General features: G+C 55.5%; 1 protein-coding gene across 4 annotated transcripts in view; it reads right to left on the minus strand.

Moving 5' to 3' along the window:
• The window catches only part of CACNA1A (calcium voltage-gated channel subunit alpha1 A), a 204,933-nt gene that overhangs the window by 39,061 nt on the left and 143,273 nt on the right, over window positions 1–22,599 (minus strand). For all 4 annotated transcript variants that reach the window (XM_054563540.1, XM_054563537.1, XM_054563538.1 and 1 more), the window contains exons 20-27: window positions 20,704–21,167; window positions 19,038–19,173; window positions 17,323–17,452; window positions 13,278–13,337; window positions 12,478–12,584; window positions 3,937–4,036; window positions 2,094–2,254; window positions 213–350 (exon numbers count right to left, since the gene is read on the minus strand). In XM_054563540.1, coding sequence (XP_054419515.1) covers window positions 213–350; window positions 2,094–2,254; window positions 3,937–4,036; window positions 12,478–12,584; window positions 13,278–13,337; window positions 17,323–17,452; window positions 19,038–19,173; window positions 20,704–21,167 — 1,296 coding nt within the window. The remainder of the gene's footprint in view (window positions 1–212; window positions 351–2,093; window positions 2,255–3,936; window positions 4,037–12,477; window positions 12,585–13,277; window positions 13,338–17,322; window positions 17,453–19,037; window positions 19,174–20,703; window positions 21,168–22,599) is intronic.

Consider the following 22,599-nt stretch of genomic DNA (forward strand, 5'->3'; position numbering starts at 1 on the left):
GGCTGGATGTCTGCCCCTACAAGCCCAATCACATGTGGAGGCTGATGGTCCGGTGGCAGCCCCTCGGGCATCTAGCAGGGTCCCCGTCTTGGGCAGTCAGGAGCGACCTGCCCCCTTCCAGAGCTTTCTCAGCACTGGGCTCTCGGACCCTTTCCTCGCATGCTCCCTGGGGCCCCGAGTCCCTCTGCGGGCTCGCTGGCCAGGCCACTTACTGTGGCCAGCCTTCTCCCGTGGACACGGTGAAGAGGGTCAGCAGAGCCCACAGCACGTTGTCGTAATGGAACTCGTACTTCTTCCACTCTCGGTCCCGGGCCTTCACCTCGTTCTTCTCATAGAGCAGGTACTTCCCTCTGCCACAGAAAGTGGGGCCATTAGTGAGAAGAGGGAGGGGCTCCGGACACGTGTCTGTGGCTCCTGCAGATGCGAGGGCGAGAAGACAGGCCCGCCGGCCCACACTGCCGCTCCTCTGCCCGGGAGGCAGCGACCCCTGCTTCTCCCTGGAGGCTGTGTGTATCCGCTGGGAGACAAACCCGCGGATGCTGCCTGCAGCCTGCGGGAGAGCCCACTCAGAGTCCCGCATTCTCTTCCCACTGGAAAACTTCTAGTCTTGAGCGGGAGCCTCAGATTGGGGGACGGGATGAGAACAGGGAGAGAGACAGGCACATTCCTGGATTTATCAGGCCAAAGGGGGCGGTGGCTGCTGCTTTCAGGACAGAAACCAAAGCTGAGCTGCCAACTCCCAGCCAAATGCCTGCAATCCTCCCAGCTCCGGGAAATGGCCACTGAAGTAACAACAGGCTGAAAGTTGCCTCTTGAGCAACAATGGCAACATTTACCCAGCGCCTAGGTGAAAGGCTCAGTCAGCATCTTCCTGAGCTGAGCGCAGTTTCCCACTGGGAGGATGGCCCCAAATGAGGGGTCTTCAGGTCCACAGTCCCTTACCCACTATTCCGAAGTCCAGAAAGTTCTGAAAACCAAACACGTCTCTCCTAACTCAGAGGTGGGCAAATTATGGCACAGAGACCAAACAAGGACCAGTTTCTGTACAGCTCACAGACTAAGTATATATACTATATAAAATATAAAAATATAGTATATATTTTTAAATCTTCACCTGAGGAAATTTTTTCACTGCTTTTAGAGAGACAGGAAGGGGAAGGGGTGGGGGCAGAGAGAGAGAGAGAGAAACAGAAACACCGATGTGAGAGAGACATCGACTAGCTGCCTTCTGTACACACCAGGACTGGAGATCAAACCTGCTACCCAGATAGGTGCCCGGACTGGGAATCGAACCTGCAACCTTTCAGTGCTCGGGATAACATTATAACCAACTGAGCCACACCAGCCAAGACCTTTTTTTACATTTTTAAATGGTTGAAAACAAATCATTCATGACAAGTGAAAACTACATGAAATTCACATTTTAGTTTCCCAAATAAAAGTTTCCTCAGAACACAGCCATGCACTTTGGATTGCCAGTTGTCTCTGGCTGCTTTTGAACTGCATGGCAGCATCAAACACTCACAACAGAGACCGTAGGACCCATAGAGCTGGAAGTATTGACTCTCTGGCCCTTGACAAAGTTTGCCCATCTCTGATCTCATTTGCTTGGCAGCAAAACTTGAGGCAACTGGATGCCCAGCTCTTGATACTTATGTCTCCCATCTGGTGCAAATAGCTACGTTTCCTGGCAGGCGTACTGAGCTTGAGGGCAGGGCTGCTTGGGATCCAGCTGAGGGCGTTATGTCCCATGTGGGGCAGGCACTCTGCAGCCTTTCTACCATCTCAGAATATTCTGGTTTTGAAACACATCTGCCTGCAAAGGCTTCACACAAGGGAACGTGGATGCGTATTCACACCCCCCCCTCGACAAAGCTGGCGGCTGAAAAGTGAAGCAACTAGTTTATGGCTCACCCCAAACTGATGGACAGAGACTTAAATTCCAAACTGGTTTTCGCTTCCGCTCCAGATTCGAGCTGGACGCAATGGGGTCACCTCCCACGCCCCCGCTGCAGCTCCCCAATCAAGACTGGCGCCTCTGCTCCCCCACCCTGCCCGCCCCCGTGGGGACGCCTAGGGGAGGGGAGACCCACCGACAGTCTTTCTCAAACTCCTTGGACTCATCGGTGCAGTGGAAGAACTTCCCCTTGAACAGCTGCACGGCCACCACGGCAAAGATGAACATGAACAGCATGTAGACAATGAGGATGTTGAAGACGTTCTTGAGAGAATTCACCACACAGTCAAACACAGCCTGATGGGTGGGGTTGAGAGAGGGTGTGAGGGCCGGGGGCCTGCCTGGCCTCCCCCTCAGCAGCCCATGATACCGGAGTATTGTCATTATTCCCACTTTACAGACCAGGACATGAGCCAAGTTACGGCCACTCAGTTCTGAGAAGTTCTGAGAAGCACGAGCTGGGGCTGGGCCCAATTCTGAGAGTCTCTGTACCTAAAACGCCCAGTTTTGGCCCCTGGGACATGGGGATGCTGCTCGGAGCCTCTCCCGGTTAAGCGCACGGCTCTTCAGGACCAGAGAAAAGGTCCTCCACGGAGAGGTGATTTCCTGTGATTTCTGTGTCCCTGCCTCTCGCCACTCCCTGTCCCCCATCACCTGGAGTTCTGTTCTCCCTTTTGTCCGCTGAGCAGCTGGGGGCGCTCTGGATTTGAGAGGCGACCTCTTGTACCCTAGAGGTTCTGCCCTGGGCAAGATGGAACCCTTCCATCAATTCCCAGAGAAGGCGGGGGTCCTGGTCTGGAGTGTCCCCCACCCCCTTCTGCTTATCACACCGGATGCTAACCATGAGTGGGCAAACCTGCTGGAATCACAGGCGGACTTTGCCAGCCTTGCCCAGGGGCAGAGAGTGCATAGCTCTCACGGGGCTTTCAAAGGGGGCTGTGACTCAGGAAATGGCAAAGAACCACTGAGCTGAATCCTGCTGCGATTCCACCTTCACATTGGAAAGGCAGCCATTTTTCATCTCTTTTCACATTCCTCAGCATATTAGCATTCATGTCACTACTTTCAAAATCATGAGGCGGGGCACACCCCTGGTGATACCAGACACACTTTTAGGTCCTATAGGAGTGCAACACTACGGGCCACTGAATCACGTGGTAACAGAGTTATTCCTGGTCCAATTCTCCTTCAATCCTTTTCATTGAAGGGGAAAGTCTTCCTTAGTTGCGACTATGTTAACTCCTAACATCGATGCTTTTCCTTTTAATCATGAAAGCAGCATCCACGCTGAAAGCCTTTGTCGGGCAACTGCATTTGGCCAGATTTTAATAGCATTATCTTATGTTATTTGGGACACGTATTTAATTTTACCTTCTGTTAACAGTGGGTTCTGGTTTTGCAACTTGAGAAACTGGAGATAGCATTTCCTTTTAAAATAAATCCACTTAAGTAAAAAGTAAATGAGTTAAAGAAACATGAAGAGATAACATCCTCAGGTGGAGCATAAATTGAAAAGATGTGCTCCAAAGTCTATGTTTCACTTCATTTCTTTCCTTCTTTTTTGGGACGATAAACTTTTGGGGGGAATGCTGTTTCATATTTTGGAACAGGAGATTGCAGCCTAGAACAGATAGATGAAAAGTCAAAGACTATGTACGGCTAGAAACCTAGTGTACTGCTTCCCAGATTAGGGTTATACCCTGTTTTATCCACACAGTGCCTTCATGTGAATTAGGAAAAGGTATTCCGACCTTGCAGGAGACATTTCAGCTAATGGAAAATTGCCATCATAGATAGATTTTGTTAGATCCACTTGACTGCCATCTGCTGGAAAGTTGTTGTACTACACATACCCACGTAGTCATACAATGGCCGTGATGTACTCAGCCTCCCTTTCAATGCAGCACTTAGAACCAGTGGGCAACCTGCTCAACTGTACATAGCAACCCTGCCAGGCCTCCCACATGCCCCAATCTCACCTTGAGCTTTGGCAACCGCTTGATGGTTTTAAGAGGTCGTAGCACCCGGAGGACTCGGAGAGATTTGATTGTGTTGATGTCCTTTCCTTTGCTATTGCCGCTGTGGAAGGATGTTAGGGTGGGGGAGGGGAAGAGAGGGAGCAGAGGTCAGGCTGGGCGGTGGGTGGCCCACAGTTCCACAGGACCCCACCCCTGGAGTCGGGGGTGAGCCTGGCCCAGCCCTGTCCTGGCCGGGGAAGGGTGGCCCAGCTCCCTGCTGCGTCTGGGCTCGGGAGCCAGGGAGCAGATGGCCTTCTGCGGCTCTGGGGTCGGGGCTTGTTGCGGTGCCTCCACCATCTGTCTGGGCCCGAGCAGCTGGCTGCCCCGCGTTCTCTCTTTGGAGGAGCCCTTGGCGAGCTCTCAGAAAATAAATTTTTTTTCACCCTTCCAACAGGATTCAGGAAATGGTTAAGGCAGCCCTTGAATTAACACCCCCCCGCCCCCACCCAACTCCGATATTCCCTGAGTCCACAGGAGTGGAAAGAACCCGAACATCAGGTGCCTCATTCCTCCAGGGGTTCCCTGCCCCACTTCGTCAGACGGCTGCACGGAGGTCCAGGGCCCTGGGGCGGCCGGGGCCCCTTTACCCACCAGGTCTCGGACCCCCCGGGAGGCGGGCACTGAGTATGGCCGTTGAGGCTTGTGGTGAATGGTGCACACCACCCACCCGGTCACCCAAGCCGGGAACCCAAGAGTCATGGTCAACTTCCCGTCCTCCGTCCCTGGCGGCCGCCCTCCAGAACAGCACCGTCTGTCCCTGGCCACCGCCTTAGGTTGGACCCCTGCTACCCATCTCCCAGCTTCCCCTTCACTCCCTGCCTCTCTTGCATCTTTTCTGCACTTACTGACCAAAGCCAATGACTACGTCCGTCTCCTGCTCAGAGTCCTTCTGGAGCATCTGATTGCTAGAAGTGTGGCCTTCCATGCTCTTTGAAATATAGCCCAACTTACCTTAGCCTTTGCATCCCCATCAACCTGCACACCCCAAACCCCAGCCACACGCTTTTGCCGCTGTCTGCTTTCGCGCACTATTCCTACGGCCGGAAATGCCCTCCCTGCACCTCGCCGCCACCGGGGTGCACGGCCCTCCATGCGACAGCCTCCCGACTGCCAGGTCTGAATGCTGTTTCAGACTCGTCTTTCTGTTTTTGCTTTTGGCTTTAGACAGAAAACCTCTCAAAGGCTTAAACTGTGATTTATTCTTCTATGTGTTCATTTCCCCTTTAATCTTGGTTTTTGTCCCAGCGCCCAGCAAACACCTGGTCTGCAGTTTCAGGACACATGTGAGGGGATTCGGATCAGAAATGTTGGGGGGGGGGGCGGTCCTCCTAGTAATCATCATCCTACAGTCACCTCCTGGATCAGAGACAGAGCTCTTCCAGGGACGCCCCCACGGTGTGCCTGGGTACCCAGGTGCAGAGACATAATTCTGCACTCCATTTGCTTTTTTTAGACCTCCCTCTCTTATTTTTCCAGGGAACAGAGAGGAGAACCGGACGTTAGCTATGCTCCGGGATTCAGCAGCCTGAACATGTGTTTTCTCTTTTAAACCAAAGTCGTCATTATTATCTCAAGGCTGTGCCCCCGCAGTCTGAGACACAGCTCAAGAGCGTCACTAAGATCATTTTAGACAGAACAGGGACACAGTCAAATAACTGGGTCATGCAGAGAAAGTTATTTCTTCAGCAAGCATCTTTCAGGTCTCCTGCTTTGGCCAGAGAGGAAGCTCCTGGTTTGTGCTCCAGGTCTGTAAACGCCTGCCTGGCGCACACAGACGGCATTCCGAACAAAAGAACCCAGCCTGAACGCAACAACTTGCAACGCAACTGTTTCATTCCAGTTGGATTCATGTTTGCCCTTGTGGTTCTGTCTGGGGCGGGTAACACTGGTTCTAAAGGGAGGATATAAAGTTTCTTAGCAAAACGAAAATGAAGTTTAGACTATGTGTTGGAGGAAAAAATGTCAAGCAACTGGATGTCTAGGCTGCATGTGGAACTGACTAAAATCCTGATGTGCTGAGCAGCTGACGTTTGGAAAGATGCTCCCTGGAGTACATCCACTCATCTGAAAATAACCCCATGGCCATTGTGGGGAGTCTCTCTCCGAGACACTATGCCCCCTAGAAAGGCTGAGAAACAACCCTCTTACTGAGGCACCGAGGGGAGTGTTTCTGGCAGTCTGGCTCCTGGGCATGCAGAAGGAGCTGGATCAAGGTGCTCTGACAGAAAACCACCAGATTGTGGGGCCGCTTTGCACAGAGTGTAGACACCCTCGGGGAGGGGCTCTCTCTCCTCTCAGACCCCAAGTCCAGCTGTTTGGACTGTTCACCCTTCTCCCGTCTGGGAGGGGGACACCCTCCTTCCTCTGGTAACTGCCACCCAGGTCGGCTGCCACATTGAAGTCAGACCCCGGAGCAGTGCCCCCATTGCCTTTCTGTTCTTCACCAAGAACGGGGCTAACGGTGGGGGGCAGTGGCCAAGACCCCTCAGGGCGCCTCCTCCTTGGGGAGCAGGCTGAGGGGGGCTCTGGTCACTGCGAGCGACAGGACAGCAGCAAGGACGCAAGGCCATGGAAACAGGCCCAGAACCAACACGGCTGCACCAGGGCATGGAGAGCGAGAGACAGACGAGAGAGAGAGAGAGAGAGAGAGAGAGAGAGAGAGAGAGAGAGAGAGAGAGACTGAGAGACTTTACCGTGTGCTGCTCCTGGTGAGGTGGCGTCGGAAGGAGAGACAGATCGTAAGCGGCCTCAGAAGAAAGAACACAGAACACACACATACACACACACACCCCTGAGTGCCCCCTGCCCTGCCTGTGCGCCAGGAGGGGCAGGCTCAGGCTCGCGGCTCCAGCTGATGTCCATCCTTCCATCTGGAAGCCCCCCGCTCAGTCCCCTGCCCTTGGCAGGCCCCTGGCATTGCCCAAGAACACCAAGAAAGCCAAATTTCCAAGTAGCAGGACAGCCGGAAGGTCATCAGTTACCACTGAGGGTCACTGCCAAGAGGTGGAGAAGGAACTTTTCTCCAGAGGTTCTGGTGCTGGGAGGTCTTAGAGCGCCTTGGAGGTTACACGCTTTGGGAATGGGTGTCCTGGGTTTAAATCCCGGTTCTGCTCCTAATTATCACCCTCATCTGCAAAGCAGACGTTTGGGACCCTGATGGTCAATGAACAGTAGCTGTGGTCTTGGCTTTATCCCTTAAGTTATGAAGAAAGGGTCAGTGAAGAATTCCAACCTGGGAGAAAATGTAGGGCAACTCTCAAGGGCCCTCTGAGAAAGTGCGGGCCCAGGAAAGTCCTCGGGGCCAGGCACTGGCCTGCGCCCAGCTCACCAGGCTTGGCCTTGTGGGAGCCTCCGACCCTGAGCCGAGGTCAGGGGGAGACAAACCTGGCCACTGGCCAAACTGAAGGCCCACTGCCAAGCAGACCCTCTGCGGGATTTCCCACCCATTGCCCCTTTTGAAGTGAGCGCTATCTTCAAAGACACAGAATGGTGTAAATGCCTACAAATGCTCCCACGGGGTTCCCCCCTCCCCTTCTGTGAGCTCAGTGGTTCTCAAAGTTCAAAGTATCTAGGAATTACTGCATATGCAGAATTGCATAGATTCTCCTTTGTAGACGATTAAGGGAATCGTTCAATGACAGTGATTTTTACTTAACACACTGACTTTAAGAGTTAACTCTTCTAAATGTCTCTGTGTCTGCCTCCGGGAAGATGACACCATAGTGCCCGCATCCCTGATAAGGAAGCTGAGGCCCAAGGAGGGAGGGTGACTTGCCCCAGGCCACCTCGGCAGGAAGCAGCAGACTGAGATTTAAACCCAGGTGTGTATGTCTTGCGCTCTAGTCTCTCCATTTCACCGCACACAAGAAAAATAATGCCTTCAAGGGGCGGGGGCAGGTTTTGAAAATAGGGATAAAAAAAGTGGCAGCCTGAGGGCTCCTTCCTTGGCTCCTGGCAGTTCAGCTCCTGAGCCTGCAGGAGCGGCTTGATCAAGGAGCCGCACCAGCTGTGCCGGGAAGCCTTGCCGGAGGAGCGGCAGCGGCGGCACCAGATGGACTCTTGGCAGTGAGGGCAGGATTGTGGTGCGCCAGCTGCTGAGAAATGTCAGTTGGCCACCCTGATGCATGGGCACAGAGCGTGATATTATGTGTGATGGCTCATGAGGTGGTACATTAACTACGGTCACATGGACATGGAACATGGTCAGTGGGTGGAGCGGGACACACACACACAGATATTCGGGCGAGGTGCAGGAGAGGTGGAAACTGTCAGGCGAGCTTCAACACATCCCTTGGAGGACCACAGGGATCGTTTCTCGTGTTCGAGACGGGGCCACGGTCACAGCACGGAGCAGAATCCTTGCCTCCACCCCAAAGGCCAGAACAGCAAGATTCCTTTCAACGAGGAAGGGAACAGCCTCATGCCTTCTTCCCCTGGATTTCTGGGGCTTGCTGGGCCCTCCAGGAACCCGGGCTGCTGGGCTACCACGTCTGATTGTGTCAACTTCTGAAAGCCTTGGTGATCGGGGCTGGGAGGTGGGCACCAGCCCCGAATCTGACAGCGGAACTCGCTAGACTCATTTCCTCCTGGGCCTCAGTTTCCTCATCTAGAAAATGGGAACTTGAAGGGCTTCCCACATGCGGCTGTCATGAAGACTACATAAATGGAGACCGTATCATTATTGCCAAGTCGAGTTTCTCGATTTTATGGGGGAAACTGAGGCACAGAGTGGCTAATGGACTTGCATATCTAGAGAGAAACCAGACAGATTTGCAGGAACCTTTTTCTAGAACAATAAGGGTAACCTAACACGTGCTGGGGTTCTCAGCCTCGTGTGTGAGGAGAGGGGCACGCGGGACAGATAAAGCAAGTGAAACGACCAGACAGGGAAGCAGCAAAGGACTCTGGGGCTGGGCGCTCAGGCTGAGCCCCCGCGAGCGCACTCTATGCCTGCCGGAGCGCCAGCCGGCTGACAACAAGCCAGTGAGCAAAGTCCTCGTAGGGCACGAGGCCTTCTCGGGCATAAAAGGTCAGAAACCTGCCACCAGCGGGAGGGTTCTCAAGCTCTTCTGGGATAGAAAGCAGCAGCTTGAGGGCTCCTGCTCTCGCTTTCTGGAGGTTTGCCCCCTGCCCGGGCACGCAGGAGTGGCTTGGTCAAGCTGCTCGGCCAGCTGCCCTGACCTGGAGGGGCAGCGGCCGCACCGGACGGCCTCTTGGCAGTGAGGCGGGGGCTGGGGTCTCTGGGTCTGTCCTTCCACCCCTATGCCCATCCTATGAGGGCGGTTCCATTATTGTCAGCTCTTCCAAGTCCCAGTAGGAGTCCCTGGTGCTTCTCAGGAATCCATTGGCAACATCTCGCTCCCCCTAGTTCTCGTGGTATTTACGAGCCCACTGCCGCTCACAGGACGGCCTTACATCTCTGTCCGGACCCTTTCCTTGCATAGGATTAAAAAAAAGTCTAAACAGGGATATTCAAGGTCATAAGCTGGCTGGCTTTATGCCTGGAGCGACTTCATGAAGCCAGTTTGAAAGGTTGACTCAACAATGTTGCCAAATTGCTGTAGGCTCATTTAGAATACCTTTGTATAACTTTACACAAAAAAAAGCCCCTCAAAAATTAGAGGAAAAAAATGTGCTCCCTGCAGCAGATTCTTTTGCAGCACAGAGTCATTCCGCTGATTGGTTTTGGTGGAAAACCAACTTTGTTTCTGCAGATCAGGTCTGCTTAAAGTGGGCCCTCGGTACAGGTCCAGCGGGCCCAGACACAGCTTAGCGCGAACTGTGGCCGGTCGCTCTGTGGCCGAAACGCTCCTTTCTGGGTCTTTGAAGACCTCAAACTTGTGAGGGTCACACTGAGGGAAGGAGGTGGGACAACGCAGCGCGGGCCCCTCCTCTGAGCTGACGCAGGTCACCTTCTACAGAGGTCAGGGAGGAAGAGCAAGGGCGAACCGATCGGGCATTAGTGGGCTCCGCACGATCGGCCGAGGGCAGACCCGCCACCCGGGGGATGGCTGTGAACTGATGGACATGACTGACAGGGCCGCCCTCCTCCTCCACCACGGGAACCCTGGAGCTGCCGGGCAGAGGTCATCCCGGAGGGCGGGGGGCGGGGCGGGGGCGGAGCCTGGGGCGGGTGGCTGCCGGAGCCGCCCCTGCCCGTCAGTAGACCACTCCCCAGGCACGAGGAGGAGGGGCCTGGGCCTCCTGGAGCCCGAGCGCACGGTGGGGTATCTGCCTCCTCCAGGCCGCTCTCAGGGTGGGCAGAGGGCGAGGCTCCCGTCGCCGAAGGCTATGGGCCAGGGAGAGAGGTGCGGGGAGGAGCGGGAGGAGGCGCCGGCACACACGCCGGGCGGCTGGAATGGAGGAAGGGAAACAGACGGAAAGTGAAAACAGGGAGAGAGGAATAGAGAGGGAGGAGGAGAAGGAGAAAGAAAATGAGGAAGAGGGAGGGGGAGAGAGTCAGAAAGAGAAAGCGATAGATGGAGAAAAAAGATAAATGGGAGGGATGGAGAAAAACAAAGAGAGAGAGGGGGAGGGGGAGGGGGAGGGAGGGAGGGCAACAGAGAGGAGAAGAAGGAACCAGAGAGAGAGAACAAGAGAAAAAAGGGGAAGAGAAGGAAAAAGAGAAACAGGAGCAAGGGGGGAGGGGATGTGCGGAGGGTTCGCCTCAGGCTGAGGGCACTAAAATGTCTGGCTCCTCCTCATTCGAAGTTCTCCGGGCCTGGCCAGGTGCCCACCTGGCACCGTGGGGGAGCCGCTCGAATAGCTGATGGGGGGGGAGAGGGGGGAGGGAGGAGTCTATTCCCTGCCACTCTCACGGACACTGTGTATTATCTTTTAAAGCCTTTTTTCCTCCCCAAAGAAACTGGTGCTAAATTGATGGGAAATAAGTTGTATCTGGTTTGTGTTTTACATTTCTCCAATGAGGTTGGATTTCCCCCCCCCATTTTTATTAGTTGTCATTCTGTGAAATTTCTGTTTGAATCCTTTGCTCATTTTTATCTCTCGAGGGTCAATGTTTCTTATTGGTTTGTAATTGCTTTCTCTATATTAAACCTGAATATAGAAAAAGCAATTTTACTTTGTTTATTTTTATTATTATTATTTTCACCTACAGAACATCTTAGTGATAGTGTAGCCAAACCCTGATTTTTTAAAACAATCTCTTCCGTTGCTCTAATGCTCAAATAAATAATTACTTAAAAAAGAGGCTAGGCCCTGACCAGTGTGGCTCAGTTGGTTGCAAAGGTCGCTAGTTCGACTCCCGGTCGGGGCACATGCCTGGGTTGCGGGTTCGGTCCCTGGTTGGGGGCGTGTGAGAGGCGACGGTCAGTGTTTCCCTACTTCCCTTTCTTCCTCCCTTCCCCTCTCTCTAAAAATAAATAAATAAAATGTATAAAAAAGAGGAAGGGAGAGAGGGAGAAAGGAAGGAGGAAAAAAAGGTGTGAGCACAGAAAGAGAGCAGAGGTAGAAAGATGGGGAGAAAGTAGAAGATAAAGAGGGGGCGGGGAGGTCTGGCCAGAGTCAGAAACCCAATCACCCTCCTGGCCCCCACGGTGCCTCTGCACCGGCTCAGAGGCGCCCACCGCTCTGGCCACTTCCTGCTCTGTGAACACCTGACCTCGCTGCGTTCCCAGCGAAGTGGGGAGTGGCCCACTTCAGCCCTTAAACTGGAACCGGGCCTTCGCTTTGGCCCTCGCGACAAACCAAGCCCTTATTTTTGGTCAGGGGTCCATCCAAGCGCCCCCTGCAGACCTGCTGAGAAGGGGCACAGAGGGAGCCCCTGGCTTGTCGCTCTGGGGGGTGATGTAGGTCGCAATGCCTCAGAGACTCTCTGGGAACGCGCCACCGTGATGGGGGCAGACAGGGACCCCAAGGTGATTTGTTTCCGGATTAGGCCTCTTCATCCTGACCCAATCGCCTACAGCTTGAGGAATACACGCTAAGTTTGTTGGCAGGGTCCTAAGTGCTAATGGCTGCTCAGCCCTCGGGTGCCACCTCGGAGCTGCCTGAAGCTGCATGGTCCTTATCTAGGCCACATGTTCTGGGATGACCAGGAGAAGGAAAAGACACACAAGGGAGTCACCAAGTCTACAACTATGGGGCCGTCAGGCACAGGGTGGGGGTCCGAATTCTCATGCACGTTTGTTTCCTGATTGTCTTTTTAGGGGCTCCCCAAAGAGACAGTGGTTTGGGTGGAGTTTAGAGAAGCAGAAGGAAGATGAGATGTCCTGGCAGGGCTAGTCTACGGAAAGCAGCAGAGCGAGGGGCCACGATGTGAGGAGGCAGAAGGTGGGGTGCCTCCTCCTTCTTCCTCCACGGTGGACGTCATGCAAAAGCCAGTCGAAGCTCTTCTCAGTGGCATGCGATGCCCACCCCCGCCCCGAGCCCACGCTTCCCGTCTCCCCACCGTGAGAACACGTCCCCTGACCCCTTGGGTGGCCCCCAGGCTGGGGATAAGGGGACTGAAGAGGCAAGTGGAGGCCTTGAGAAGAGACTTACGTGAAGGCAAAGGCCACCAGGGCCCCACTGACCACTATGAAGTCAAGAATATTCCAGAGGTCGCGGAAGTAGGCGCCCTGGTGCAGGACGAGCCCCAGGTCAATCATCTGCGGGGGTGGAAGAGACAGCGCTCAGGTCCCTCGGCCCCGCCCTGGGGAGCAGCCCCCGCCCCCAGCCTCTGAAGCAGAGGCAACAGGAAGGGGCGTGGGCGCCAACGGCATCACTTTACCCGCCAGGATGGGACGGAGGCCCGAGGGCCTTGGGGAGGAGTGAGAAGCCCCTCTCCATCTCCATCCCATGCAAGGTAGTTCATTAAGCCTAAACCTTGGGGTCCCTCTTAACCTCTCCTTATCTTACACCCCACTAGCAATCCTTGTTCGTTCTGCCTTCCCAATCTTTCAAAAATCTGCCCCCTTCTTGCCCCCTTATCTGCTACCACCCGGCCTGGCTCCTCCTCCTCCCAGCTCCCACCCTCCCTGCCCTTTCCCTCCGAGCCTCCTCTCCACAGGCAGCAGGGGGCGCCTGTGAGCACATGGGGGCCAGTCACGGCCCTCTGCTTCGAACCCTCTGTGGCTCCCACTCACCTGGGGTAAAAGCCAAAGTCTGCTTTGTGGCCACCAAATCTCTGCACGACCTGTCCCTGCCACCTCCCTGCTCTCACCTCCCTGCACTGGCTCCCTCCATTCCCCTTTTTCAGTCTTTCCAATCGCACTGGCTGCTTGTCAAACACACTGGACTTTTCTAAAGCCCTCCTGTGCCAGGGTGCCATTTTTGAGGGGGCAGAATCCCCTGGCACTCACCTTGATCACCATCTCAAAGGTGAAGACGCCTGTGAAAACGTAGTCAAAATATCGCAGCACCTGCAGGGGGTAAGAGCAAGGTGGCAGTGGGTCATTGGCTTGCTCCAGCAGAGCCCATGTGAACCCAGTGAGGGACCCCTGGGGTGTGCGGCCTCCAGCAGAAGTCCCCAGGGAGGAGAGTCTCCACCCAGAGGAAGCAACTCCGCTGTCCTGCACGGAGGGGCAGGGCGTGTTCTGCACAAGGGTGCCTCCCACCTTGTCTCCTAGTGTAATTTGTGTGTTGTGAAACTGTCCAGCAGATGGCAGCAAAGTCCTAACAAAATCACTGTGGGGCTGGTTTGCTTACCAAAGGAAAGAGCGTCTTTTTTATTTGCCAAGGCCAGGTGGTCTGCCTGGACGAACAATGTCCTGCAGCCTGGGTCCTGTCCAGGCCACACCATAGCACGTCTCTGGTGTGACGCTGTTGTTGCGAGGGTGTGACTGTGTAGGTGCAGTGCCTAGCAGGTGTTAAGTGCAGGTGGTGGTGGGGGGAACTCCCATCATTCTTGTTAAAGGGCCGATAATTACAGAGCACAGCCACCAGAGGGCGACTGAGCACCCCGAGTCAGGTCAGGGACCTTCTCTGCTCAGAAACCTCTGTGGCTCCCACCTCACTCCAGGTAGAAACCAAAGTTCTCCCCAAGGCCACCAAAGCCCTGCACCATCTGCCTGGTCACCCCCCTGTCCTCATCTTCTCTCACTCTCCCTCTTACTTGCTCAGGTCCTGCTACCTTGGATGTCCTCACCTCAGGGCCTTTGCATAGCCTGTTCCCTGTCTGAAGTGCTCTTCCCCGCGTGCTCCCGATTCCCTCTCTCCTTTGTGGCTTGGCCCAGTATCACTTTCTCGGTGAGGCCCTCTCTGACCACCTGTTTAAAATGCCACTTCCTGGCACTTGCCCTCTTCCTTACCTAGCCGCTCCTCCACCGCCCTCCCACTTATCATTTCCGGACAAACGCCTTGTTACAGTTATTAATAATCTCATGGTCCATCTTCCCCACCCCAATGCCAGCCCCTTGAGGGCAGGGATGTTTTTCTGTCCCTCAGGGACCGCCCGTTCCTAGTACAGGGCCAGGCACATAGTATGTGCTCAGGGAGTGGCTGCTCGATGAGTACACGAAGAGCTGGAGCTGTACTGGGCCCCGCAGGAGCCGGCCTCTGTGGCTGTGAGGTCCCAACTCACATTCCCATGATGCGTGGTGGCTGCGGGGCCAGCAGGGACCAGCGTGGCCCGGGACTAACTCTGTGGAGCGGGCAGCAGGCAGCAGGGGCGGGGAGGATCTGTGTTGGCAGAGATGGTGGAGGGAGAGCAGTTCAGGTGCGCCGTGCGGAGGGGACGGCCCGGCTGAAGGCCTGGCGCCCTGCGAGCTCTGGGAAGGCGGGGACCTCTCACACCCTGTCAATCCGTGATTTCACTCCGTGCCTGGCGCACAGTGGCTGCTCATTAAATAACCACTAAATAAAGCAATGAATGGAAGGGAGGAAAGGCGTGGAGGAAGGGCCAGCCAGGCGGACAGGTCAATCAAATTCTGGGGAGCTGAGGAAGCTGGGTAAGAAGAAACCAAGAGTCCGATAAATCAGATTCAACCATATCTCATACTTATACCCTTTTGACCTATATAAATGGCAATTTTCTGTGGCTCAATCTAATCCAGAAAGGTTCTCAGTCTCGTTTATCACAGAGGCAACGTAAACCAAAGTCCCCACGGGAGTCCGTTCCACACCCACAGCGTCGGCTGAATGAAAGAGCCGCCAGCACCAGTGTTGACAAGACTGTGGAGCAGGGGGCGCCCCACACGCTGCCGGCACCACTGCCACAGCATCGTCCAGAACACGTCTGGTCACGGGGAGAGCGTCCAACCCGGGCAGATTCTGTCCTCTAAAAACGCCACTTCTGGTTTTACACCTGGGCAGAGTCAGGCTGGGGTGCCCCAGAGACACGCCAGGGGTGGGGGCCTGGTGAAGGGTGAGGGTGGGGACGGCAGTCATCCTAAAGTGAGGCACGCCAAGGGCTCGCCAACAGGAAGGTGGCTGAACGAATCCTGCCACGTGGTGTGATACTGAACAGCAAGGGAAGCGCATGGCCGCTGCTACCCACAGCCACGCACGCTCACCTGACGGCCCGCAGTGCTGGGGGACAGGGCATTGGTGTTGACTGTTAGAAATGGGCACAAACAAAACCTAGTGTTTAAGGATGCAGGCACAGGTAGGAAAGCCAGGGAAGCTAAGATATGCTCCTTCCAGAAGTGGGGCCATGGTTTCCTCTGATGCAGGGTTTTCCAGGCTTGTTACTGTGGACCTGGCTCACTCGCTGCTGGGAGCTACCTCAGGGCACACGGGGCGATGGGCTGCGTCCCCGGCCCTCCCCGCCTGCCCCCGGTCTCGGCAATCAAACTCGGCTCCAGGCGTTGTCCCTGATTGTGGACGCCCCTCCAGAGGGAGGAAGGGGGTGATGGAGTTGGCTCCAGAGGTTGGGGCGGTTCTGTCCCACTTCCTGCCCAGTGGTGGTTATTTGGGTGTGTGCGCTTTAAAACCCTTGATGAATGGATCCCACGTGTTCTAGGCACTTTTCCGAGGCCTGCTCCAGTTTAGCTAATAGGGAAAACTCTGGGAGGGGGCCCTGAGCATCGGATGGCAGTATGGGGCCACCGTGTTCTTGACAAGGGAAGGAGGGCTTTGAGGGGAGAAGTTCCAGCTGTGAGAGGGCACAGGAACAGACGCTTTGCAAATCACCCCGCAGGGGCTGGTCAGAGCCCTGTCTGGGTTCCTAAAGCCCTGGGAGCTGCAGTGCCCCACACTCCCGTCCCCTCCCTGCAGGAGCCAGAGCTGCCTCTGGTCTCCTAGACGTGGCAGAGGCTTGGCTGAATCCTCTAGAAGGTCCCCGAGGCCCTGGGGAGCTGGGCAGACCACCGAGTGGAGCCTCAGCCCAGCCCTGGAGCTGGTTCCTTCCAGGAGCCGCGTTCTAATTACTTCCTTCCATTTGCGCCCTGCCCCGCCCCCGCCCCTGCTGTAGGGTCCCCAGGAGGCCTGCCAGTCCTGCACAGGAAGGGAAAGTGCAAGGTAAGCTGCCAGCAGGAGGCACTGATTTATGGGGCCCTCTAGCTGCGCCGGGCTCTTACCTACTCAGCGGGGGCAACAGGGCCTCACTCCCAGTGGAAAGCGTACCTGGGGCATTGGGTGGCGGAGCAGAGGGGACAGGGGCCGGGGGAGAGGGCCCCTCTGCCAGTCCGGCCTCTGCCACACCTTTGCCTGCCAGTGCCTCAGTTTCCCCTCTCAATCACTGGCACACCGTTGTTTCTGCTTGTCAGGCTTCAAGGGGGGCCGGGTGCAGAGTGGGTGCTCAGTGAGCGGAGAGGACTGAGAGACGAAGCGGGGGCTTTGGGGAGGTCAAACAGAATTCTGCTGTGTGACCCTGGACCAGTCACCTGACCTCTCTGAGTCTCAGTTTCCCCAAGTATCCAGTGCAGGTACGTGGGAGGGCTTGCATGTCCCATGCCCTGGGGTGGCGCCTGGATCACAGCAAGAGCTCAGTTAACAGGAGCTGAGTCCCTGGACCCCCCAAAGGGGGAGTTCTTTAGCTCTCCAAAAAGCTAAAAGTTTAGGCTGTGTTTCTGAGCACAAATAGTCCTTCCCTTCAAAACTCCGTGTCTGAATGGAAGAGTCCGCTTGGTGAGACCTGGCTGCCTGGGGGATGGCCCATGGCGCATGCCCTGCCGGAGCATACCCCGCATTCACACAGGGAACGCAAAACTACACGCCCCGCCAGCCTCACCGCCCCGACCAGCGACCTTCGCAACTTTCAGCCCCAGCCACTCGGCGCCGCCGCCTCCCCGCCAGGCGCACAGGGCCACGGCCCCGTTGGGAACACCCTGCTCTCCAGAGCCTCCCTGAAGAGCCGGAGCTGCCCCTCTTGACCCGTGTCCCTTCCACGCTGGCTGTGAGCTGTGGAGGCAGGAGAAAGTGGCCCGAGACAGAGGAGCTGGGCTGGGGAGGCTGGGTAGGACTCACGTTGTTCCGTGGAGCGTTGGGCTGCACGGGGTCCTCGGCCGCCAGCGCAATGCTGCTCATGGCGATCACCATGAGGATGCACATCTCAAAGTAGCGCAGGTTCAGAATGTAATGGCACAGGCGGCGAAGGCTGTCGGGAACAGATGGGAGTGTGGAGGTCCCCTCAGACCACGGGCTCGCAAGCCCTTTCCTTCTGTCACCTCCTTGTCATCTAACGCTACCTGCGAGCGCTCACTGCCAAAGTCGCACACCCTACAAACTATCAGCCTCCTACATCCGGGGGTTTCCAAGGGTCCTAACATCCCAAGAAGGCAGGGGGGCCCCAGCTAGGGAAGATATTCCCATGCCCTGTTTATAAGTTCTTATTGTTCCCAACAACCCTCTTGGAATGCCTGATTCCCAGGCTGGATTGAAGAAATACTACTTTTCCTGCTGTAGGAGATGAAGAGGTTTTTCACGCATAAAACATCCTGTGGTCCAAGAAAACTGGGAAACTCTGGGTTAGGTAAATTTATTTAAAGAGAGATGAGCTGAGCGACCTCAGGCCACTTCCTTACCCCCCTGTGCTCTCCTGAGTGACGTGGCTGTGATAACAGGGCCTAACTCACCAGACGGTGGGGAATCAAAGAGTTAAATGGCCAGGCTCCAAAAAGTTAATTACTGAAATTACAAATTGCAAGCCTTATTAGAGCCTTCAATGTGCTAACGGAATAACACTTAAGTACAATACTTTTTATGTGGAGCTCATAATAATAAATATGTTACAGGCGTGTGAACAGAGGCAGGCATGGGTGACTGAGGACGGGGGTGTTGGAGTCAGTCTGTCTGTCTCTGGGCCCCCCTCCCAATGGCTGCCATCTGACTTTGGGCAGGTGGCTTCACCTCTCTGAGCCTCAGTTTCTTCATCTGTCAAATGGGATGAAGCACAGTACCAATCCCATAGGACTATTATGAGAATTTTAAAAAAAATTTGTAAAGCACTCAGAACCATGCCAGGCACAAAGTAAAGGTCGCATAAGTATTATGTTTCTCTAGTAAAACAGGTAATGTCAATTACATAAAAAATAGAAAAGTAAATGCATGGGGTGAGTCCCCAGGAGGCAGGTTAGAGAAAGCAGTCGCCCCTATCCCCACCTGGTTATTTGACGTGATTCTTCTTTGTTGAGAAGCATTTAGAGGGACCAGAGTTTCAAGAAATACCCTTTGGAAAAATATAACCCTAAACTCATGCTGAGCCACCCTGACACACGTGACAAATTTCTCTCCTACGTAATCCATCCTCCTTGAGGATGCCCAAGACAGCGGGCCGTGGGACTCAGGGAACATCTGGTCCGAATCCAGACCCTCGTGAGCAGAGGTTGGGGGCGGGGGGGGAGGGGCCTGGCACCAGGGCGGCCGCGCTCGGTTGCTTGGTGTGCGGGCTGCGCCCAGGCCGCCCTTGCTGAGGGGCGCCTCTCACATTACAGGCAGCGCAGACTTGATGCTTAAGACAATGATTTTCTAGCTGATGGCAGGAGTGGCTCTTTGCCAACAAAATCAGTGCTCTATGACAAATTTCTATCTTAGGTGACTCAAGAAAAGGGCATCATTTAAAAATTTGCTCAACGTTCCCTTAACAGACTGAGAGGGGCCTTGGAGGTCACGCTCTCCCGGTGCCCTCTGTCTGGCTCTGCTCTCTGGCCTGGCTCCCGCCGCCCAGCTGGGGTCATACTCACGGGTTGGTGGTGGAGAGGATAAACATGGAACTGTAGGGGGGCATGGGCTTGGGGCCGTCTTCCCCGGGGTCGTCTTCCTCCTCCTTCTTCTCTTCCTCCTTTTTTGGCAGTGGGTCTGGGTTGGCGTTTTTGTTCACTGTTGGGACAAGAACCAACACAGGGCTCCCGCCACAATTTCCCACAAGCCTCTGGGCTCCTGTTCACTCCCCAGAGCAGATTTGAAGCAGGTGACACTGACCAAGTGTGTACTGCGTGCCAGGCACCGTGTTATGCTGTTTAATCCTCACATGACCCTATGAGGTTGGTACTTTATGACCCCCATCTTACAGGTGAGAAAACTGAGGCACAGAGAGGTGAAGTGACTTGTCTAAGGTCACACAGCTGGGGCGGGGCCGAGCCGGGATTTGAATGCGGGCAGCCTGGCCCCAGGGTGCCGGCTCTCAACTGTTCTACAGCTTTGAGGCCGGCGGGACCCTCACAGGATATTAACGCAGACCTGCCCCCACCTTCTGATGGTCTTTATGCCACCGTTTGGAGGCCGGCTTGGTGGGTCCCCCCGCACAGGTGGGGATGCCGGGCTCACCCACAGTCAAACCGCAGGGTTTGCGCCCCCTGACGTCCCTCTCCTGACCAGGGCGAGAAGTCGCCACCCTCCCCACACAGATTCTGCAGCGTTCCCTCACTAGGAGTCCATGGGTGGGCTGAGCCGCTCTGAGCCTCAGTGTCTCCGTCTGTGAAATGGGAACAACGACAAGACCCGCCTTGTAGGGCTGTGCCGGGCGTTTAGGGCACAAGCTCACGGAAATCTCTTGCATGGAACTGACACCAGAGGCACTGGGCTACTATTCCCATCTTAGCAGGTAACAAGCTCACGGGGCTGTCTCCAAATTCCTAGAGCTTCCCTGCACCCAATCGCAGGTGGGGGTGGAGTGAGGGGGTGAGAACTCCCTGTCCCTGCAGGGCCTGGGCCTGCGCCGTGCAACACTGCGCCGCGCAACACTGCGCCGCGGCCAGTCCCCGCGGAGATGGGCTGTGAGCGCAAAGCACACCCAGATGTCTGAGTCTGAGTGTGAGAACAGAACATCAAACAGCTCATTAGTAATTGTTAAAATATTGGTTACATGCTGAAATGGTAACATTTTGGGTTAAATTTATTACTGGTTTAGTTTTACCCATTTCTTTTAAATTTTTCATCCATTTCTTTCCTCTCTCCCTCCCTCCCTTCCCTCTCTCTCTGTCCCTTTATCCCTTCTTCCCTCTTTTCTGTCTTTGTCCTTTAATATGGCTACTAGAAACTTTCAAATCACACACTTGGCCTGTGTCGCATGTCTTGTGGACAGTGCTGGCTTAGAGAATCACCTGACTTCCCCAAATTTCCATCAGAAGAATCCACCGCTCCTCAAGTACGGTGACTTCCTGGCTTTCTCGTGGGGGTTCCGGGTGCAGGAACTACCACTGACCCTAGTGAGCGTGTGTGGGCCACTGTACGCATACGATCTCACTTAACACTCCCAGCAGCCTGTGGGGCAGCAACTACATCGATACCCATTTTCCAGAGGAAGAAACTGGGGCCAGAGAGGTGTGGTCATTGTCCAGGGTCACCCAGCTGAGCCTCCAGGGGTGGAGCCCAGGGACACTGAGGCCGCACAAGAGTGGGGGATCTCACCTTGGACTACAGTGTGGTTGAGTGGGGGTGGGCAGGCGGGGGGGATGTCCACCGTGGTGTGGTCGGGTTTCCTGGCAGTCTTAGCTGAGTTGGTCTGGGTGCTGCTGGGGTTGGTGACAATAAGGCTGTTCTCTGGGGTCTTCGGGGGGCCGGGGTTGGACGGGTTCCCCGGGTTGTTGGGCATCCGGCGACCGGCGGTGCTCTGGGGATTGGCGGCCATGGCGGGCGGGGCCGCCGTGGGGCCGGGGTTGGCGCTGTTCCCCATCTTGGCCGGGCTCTGGGGCAGGCCGGTGTGGCCGAGGCTGTCGTGGGGACTGGCCGCCTCGGCGGTGGCCAGCTTGTTGTTCTTCATGTTGTCGATGTCCTCGGCCAGCGGCGGGTCTTGGCGGCCCAGGTCCTGCTGGATCGGCCGGGTGGTCGACAGGTTGGGGCCCGACACGGGGACCCCGGAGCCCTGGGTGTCTCTGCGGAAGGCAGGCCAATGAAAAAGAACCCACGATGGAGTCAGAATAACAGGGGTATGTCTGGATCCTGCCCAAGATGCCCACATTCAAGGGTGCAGCCTGGACAGCGAGAGGCCGAGTCCCAGAGCTCCCCAGCGCCTGGCACCGAGACTCTGGGTCCCCACGTGAGTGGCGCCGCCCTCCTCCCCAGGTGTCAGCGTGCTGCTCCTGCCCCTAGAACGGCAGTTTCCTGGGGAACGAGGAGTCAGGCGAAAGACTTCCTGCCAGAGCCGCACTGCCCAGCCCAGGGCTCCCCCACCCGCCTGTGCGTCCCCATCAGCGCGCCGGCAGCACTGGATACACAGTGTTCCCAGGAGCGGCAAAAGCAGACATGGGGACACCATCTCTTTTCTTTTTTTCAAAAACAATTTTAAAAAATCCTCACTTGAGAATGTGTTCATTGATTTTAGAGAGATGGTGGGGGTGGGGGGAGAGAGAAATGGATGGGTAGAGAGACATGGATCGGTTGCCTCCTGTACATGCCCCAACCGGAGGGCGAGCCCACGGCCCTCCAGTGCACGGGGCAATGTGCCAGCCAACTGCGCCACCGGCCAGGGCAGGAAATGCCGTCTCTTCAGGAGTGGGGCTGCCTCACGGCGTTAAATGACTGTAGTATGTGTGTTCTCTCCCAGTATTCCACTCAGGAAGCCGGCAATATGTGCACGTAAACATATTGCAAAACAACAACAACAACAAAAAATAATGGCAGACATTTCAGCAACATAAACTCCCAGGAGCTTTCTAAGCACCTGACTTGCAATAATCCCTTCATCCTCAGCTCTAAGAGGGACAATCACTAGCGTTATTTTGCAGATGAGACAAATGGAAACTCAGAGAGGCTAGGTCTCTTGCCCAAGGGAACAGACCCGGTAAATGAATGAGATAATTTCTCACTTGGCTACAAATGTGGGGGGCAAAGCATTGGAGGCAGAGGGAACAGCAGGTGCAAAGGCCCTGAGGTGGCGACAAGCCAGCTGAGTTTCGGGAGGCAGGTGTAGCTGCAGGTGGAGTCAGGGGATGAGATGAGCGCTAGGCAAATGCTTGGTCACTTCCTGTCAAATGGTAAATGGACACCCCCATTTCTCAAATGAGGATACTGAGGCCTGAAAGTCCCACAGGTCCAGACCTCCCTCCGGTCTGAGCCACCTCCCACCTGCACTCTCACCCCCAGCTTGGCAAAGGCCCTCAGGAGCCGTGGCCCTGGAGAGGGTGGCTGGGGTCTGGAGCCCATCGGGTGCGCTGCTTGCCTACGTGTGGATCCAGGCGGACCTGGTTCCCAGCTACCTCCCCGAGGCTTGGCCGCTGAGTGTGATCCGCTCGCCCTCGCTGGCCCTGGCAAAGTCTGTGCCCCGGAAAAAAGGGACCTCTGGTGTTTAACCTCAGTGACTCCCCT

The sequence above is a fragment of the Pteronotus mesoamericanus genome, unplaced genomic scaffold (genome assembly GCF_021234165.1).
Source record: "Pteronotus mesoamericanus isolate MK-2021 breed Mesoamerican mustached bat unplaced genomic scaffold, CSHL_Meso_final scaffold_827, whole genome shotgun sequence".
In the NCBI taxonomy this organism is placed as follows: domain Eukaryota; kingdom Metazoa; phylum Chordata; class Mammalia; order Chiroptera; family Mormoopidae; genus Pteronotus; species Pteronotus mesoamericanus.